Consider the following 4,903-nt stretch of genomic DNA (forward strand, 5'->3'; position numbering starts at 1 on the left):
TGCGTATGTATGTTTGATAAAACTTCCAATAGCTTTTAAGGCTTTAACTCAAAATGAAAATATATTTATTTAATTTATCGTAAAGATACTAAAATTTTATATTTGGTTTTCCGTGACTTAACTAGTGCGTGATTAAAAACAAATATTAATACGAATAGTATATTTGTAAAAAACGCAATTGAACAAAACAAAAATTAATATACGAATATACAGATTATTTATAAAAAATGAAACTAAACATAAAATTAATTTAGATAAATAAATAACAACTGGACATAAAATTAATTTAAATGAAACAATAACTCAAAGACAGAGACGGATGATGGCACGCTTAGAAGGAGCATAAACACAGTGGCGGCACCAGCAGTTTTAGACACGATGGCGGTACGCTTAGAAGCAGGAACACAAGACACGCTGCAGTGTGTTGGAACAATAACTCAAATGTAAATCTGTTGACAAAGCTGTTATTAAATTTTTAAAATAAACATTAATTTTTACCATTTATGGCAGTATGCCCAGAAGCAGCAACACATTGGCGGCACCCTTAGAAGCAGCATAAACACAGTGGCGGCACCAGCAGTTGTCGACATGATAACGGTATGCTCAGAAACAGGACACAAGACACGCAGCAGTGTGCTGGAACAATAACAAAAATTGTCAAAACTTATTAAATAAAAATAAAAATTACTTTTTACCATTTATAGCGCAAATCGCGAAGTCGTAATAAACCCAGTGGCGGCACCAGTCAGTGGTAAACAGGGTGGAGGTACGCAGAAAAACATCACCATAGCGAACATTCTTATTACTTGTAATTTTGAGATCTTCGTTTATTTCGCTGATACTGGACCCAATTGTACAAGTCTCGGCCTCTGCGTTGACCACAAAAAATTTCTTTATGCGTAGCAACCACTTCATCACAAATACGCATTGGTGCTAAACTGCCTGCTGTGATGTATTCAGCGAAACAACCAGTCATTGTGTCGATTTCTTTACGTGTGAAAATCGTTTTTTTTTTTTCTATATTTCGGAAGGGACTTTATAGGTGTTTCAAGCTTAAATTTCCTAAGTGTTATTGATGACCTAGAACTTCCAGACCTTGAAGTTGTCCTAGCAGCTAACCCAGGTCTCTTTCGAGGGGTTTGTGGCTCAGTATAGTGTTACGGCGGTATCTAAAAAACATATTTAGCATTGTAGCAAATAAAAATTGAACACATTAAAATTACCACTTCTGATGTTTGTTGAAGTTTCTAGTACTGCCATTTCTTCAACATTTAATAATTCGTCCAGAGTGAAATGATTCTCGTCTGCTGGACCAACATCTGGAACCTCCGTGTTCTCAATAGAGGTCAATACTTCTTTAAACGTTTTTCCTTTGTAAGATGTGATGTCTTCGTCTCGGGCTATAGATAGAAATTTAGTCCAAGCGGTAACTTGAAACAAATGATCGTCTTGCTTGTAAATTTGCTCGTGTACTTTTTGACTGTGACCCATTAAAGCTGCAACTTGAGCTATTTGATTGTCATTCAAGTTGAGAACCTGAGCCAAAGTTGCGACTTGTTTTCGCAAATACGTTGTTCTTAACAAATCCGGACGCGTCGCACCACACTTAAAGGAAAATTCTCGTAAAACGTTGGAGGCATCAATGTACATTACATCGGAGGGTATTCCAAATAAATATTTATTAGAATCAGAAACACCTGCCTTATTACGAAGTTCTGTAAATTTTTCTAAGTGGGTGCACTGCTCCTGTTCGATAAGAACATGCAAAATATGGGATCGTTTCCCTATCAAAGTCATGATTCTGTATTGCTCCGCATTAACTCTCTGGTGAAGATTTAACTGCTGTTTATGATGATCTTGTAATGAAATTCGATTTTTGAAAAGATCCAATGACATAGCCGCCACTTCAGTCACTCTTCTTCTATTAAATAAAATAATTTTAGCCATTTCGGCTTTTCCAAGGCTTAGCCAAGCATTGTAATCAAATTCTTCGTTTGAAGTTAATTTATTGAAAGCCCTTCTTGCTTCATTGCAAATATAAGTAGAATTTTTTTTATATCTGCAGGAGAAGGCAGTTCGTTCTTTTTTTTTTGGCCCGCAGCTCAAGATGTGTCCTCGATGCTGAACTGCCAATGTATATTCCGTATTGTGAAGTGTGAAGATCTAAAAATGCCAACAATCCTTTGTACTGATTAGACTCTTCCGAAATTTTATTTTTAATATAATCCACTCTTAAGCATTGTACAAGCTCTGTAATCGTAAATCTTAAGGCTTTGGCCAGTGGTGCTTTTTCAAAACTGCCTTTCGAGCCGTCTATGTTGCACATTTTACACACAGCCTCTGTTAAAGCGTCATAAGCAACGTTACAAATACAGTCCTCGAAATCAATGATAGGCGGATCCATTTCCTTAAGCATCAAAAATAACCGACTCATTCGCCGCAAATGCTGTCGATCGTTTTTTAAAGCGCCTGGGGCATTCCTATGTCTAAAAGCAAACTTTTTTGCCAACAACTTTAAGCACTTGTCCGAGACAATTTCATGTTTAATCATCTTCTCTTATAGGAGATATCAAAGCGGCTATAAGTGACGTTTCTAAAGAGTCCATATGGAATTGATCTTTTTGAGACCGTTCCGTATTTTTTTATCTATAGGCTGACTGGATTTCTAGAGCAGCTTTTAGTACTCGCCTATGATCGGAATTTCTACTGCTGCAAGCGCGTTCGTGTCTTGCAAAATTTCTAACAGCAAATAATCCGTGACAATGTGGACAAATAACGCCATCTTTAATGTTTGTCAATTTGAATGTTCGAAGTGGTACTCGTTGCTCAGGAAATACGCTTAAATTGTACTGATGATCTCCTTCTAAACGAAGCGCTTTCAAAGCATCTTTTCGTTCCTTACTTTTAAAATTAATTTTCGAAATTTTGATGACTTTAGATTCTGACCTATGCATTTGTAACAAATGACACGAAATTTCCACATACATCTTTTTGCAGTAGAGACAGCACTGCTCCTTTTTACCACTATGAGAAACAACTGGTTTTGGGCGAAGCGATTCAACTTGTGTTTGGGATAATTTAAACAGTACTACGCGTGAACAATCTGGTAGCAAAACTTCTTCTCCTGCTAAAGAATAGGCCTTGTCCAAACAAAAGAGCTAAGTTCGAGTTGGCAATCAGTGATGTTTTTTCGAAGGAGCACAGTCACCGTTCGAGTTTACACATGTTCTGGGAGAGATTTACAGGTATGATTATCCAGTTGCCCAAATTGTTCAACAAAAATGTACACATTTTTACCTTCGGTCATGCAGTGGCTGTCAAAATTTCCAGCGTGCAGAGGTTTTCGCATTTCAAATGTTGCCATACCCGTTTCTGTATCAATTCTGAGGAAGGCTGCAACTAAACTACTTACAGTCGTTTTTTCAATATCGGGCGGGTTGTTTTGTGAAGTAACTTTAGCAGTAGCAGTGGCAGTAGCAGAAGACTCGGAAAAATTTAAAAGAAAAAATATTTGTTAATTTGTTTTCTTGACATCATGCAACAGCTGTTTTCTTCGACAGAAGATTGGATTGAAAATTAATAAGCAAATGGTAAAACTTCAAACATTAGATAATGAAGTTGTAGATAAGATATAGCATTCAATTTTGATATAAACCGTAAATACTATTAAAGAGTAGAAAACGCCGTAACTGTTTAAAAAATCTTACCACTCAAAAGATTTCGTCGCACCAATTTGTTGGGGGCAGATGAAACATATTGATCCGTAAAAAGCTTTTCTACTACTCCTTCAAAGCCAAGATCGTGTTCACTTACATTTGAAGTTGGTGAAATTTGAGAACGTAAATCCTTGCCTTTACAAGGAGTCTCCTCTTCGTCGTCGGAGGTGGTGGACGAGACGTACTCATCTGAACTGCCACTTGCAAGAAAAGGTTTTTCATCCGAACTGAAATCGTATTTTATCCTTGGAGTTTCGAAATTTCCAAGAGAAGCCGAAGGAGTAGCAGGGGACGTTGCTGGAGATGTGGGTAAACATTGAGAAATTTGACTGCAGACAGGTAGCTCGCCGATGTGAATATCTTCGTGTACAATAGTTATATCAAAATTGAGAAATAAATATAAGGTAATATTCGTACCTGAAGATTTCTCATGGATGACAACGTCTTGCTCTACATCTCTATCAAAATGTATATTGCTTGCAGATGAAGTTAGAAGAGCATAGCAAGTGCTCTCTTGATGACTAGGCACGGTGGTGGTACTTAAAACAATAGAAGACACAGTGGCAGTACCCAGAATTGGAGACTCGGTGGCGGTACTCAAAACAGATGACACGGGAACAAAAGATGCAGAGGCGGGAGTGGCTGCGTCGGTGGCACTTCCAGGGAACGTTGCAACGTGAACGGTGCATCTCGACAGCAATTGCTTGGACGTTTCCGATGCAACAACATCTAAACCTAATAATGTAATCTTTGGAATAAATTCATTATGCCTGTAAATATATTTACTGTTATGTCCAAAAATTGCCTTTTTAGGAGGCCTCTTCCTTTTTTTAAGTTGCAGTTGCAAGTTGGGAGATCTTTTTGCAAGCACCACATAATGACGAGTTTTGCGGTGACGCCAACGACGACGGCTTCTATAAATTAGAATGCTTTTTAATATATCGGGTGTTTCAAAAATGTGTGGCATAATTTTAACCACGAATACCCCTCTACAAATGAGAATAGAGAGCACAATATTTACTCACCTAGCTCAAAAAATAGAAAAATTACAGCTTTCCAAAAATCGGTATGGAAAATGATTTTTTGGAAATATTTTTGTTATCGTTTATCCGATTATTATGAAACTTTGCATGTCAAGGGACAAAAAGATACTCTTTGATATGGTGTAAACGGAAGTCTTGTAAAAG

At 37.2% G+C, this 4,903-nt stretch overlaps 1 protein-coding gene across 2 annotated transcripts; it reads right to left on the minus strand.

Annotated features, from left to right (window-relative positions):
* Positions 1-278: 278 nt before the first annotated feature.
* LOC123015590 lies at positions 279-4,292 on the minus strand. Of its 2 annotated transcripts, XR_006413393.1 has the most exons (6): positions 4,134-4,292; positions 3,708-4,076; positions 1,224-3,393; positions 696-1,169; positions 499-636; positions 279-449 (listed from the first exon to the last, which is right to left on the minus strand). XR_006413393.1 is itself a non-coding variant. In XM_044415396.1 (4 exons), the coding sequence occupies exons 1-2, from the start codon at positions 1,945-1,947 to the stop codon at positions 1,147-1,149; spliced, it is 747 nt and encodes a 248-aa protein (XP_044271331.1). In that variant the 5' UTR covers positions 1,948-2,162; the 3' UTR covers positions 279-449; positions 499-636; positions 696-1,146. The 2 variants fall into 2 exon arrangements, 1 of the variants encoding a protein (XP_044271331.1); XM_044415396.1 differs by lacking the exons at positions 3,708-4,076; positions 4,134-4,292 and having other exon boundaries at positions 1,224-2,162.
* Between the last annotated feature and the right edge of the window lie 611 nt (positions 4,293-4,903).

The sequence above is a fragment of the Tribolium madens genome, unplaced genomic scaffold (genome assembly GCF_015345945.1).
Source record: "Tribolium madens isolate multiple individuals breed KSU strain unplaced genomic scaffold, Tmad_KSU_1.1 Scaffold_19;HRSCAF=116;Tcas5.2_LG9, whole genome shotgun sequence".
NCBI lineage: Eukaryota > Metazoa > Arthropoda > Insecta > Coleoptera > Tenebrionidae > Tribolium > Tribolium madens.

Excerpts from the sequence above, each read along its gene's own strand:
- LOC123015590 (XM_044415396.1), bottom strand. The coding sequence starts at position 1,947 with ATGGCTAAAATTATTTTATTTAATAGAAGAAGAGTGACTGAAGTGGCG. Across the intron at positions 1,170-1,223 it reads TTCAACAAACATCAGAAGTG|ATACCGCCGTAACACTATAC; the intron begins GTAATTTTAATG and ends TATGTTTTTTAG.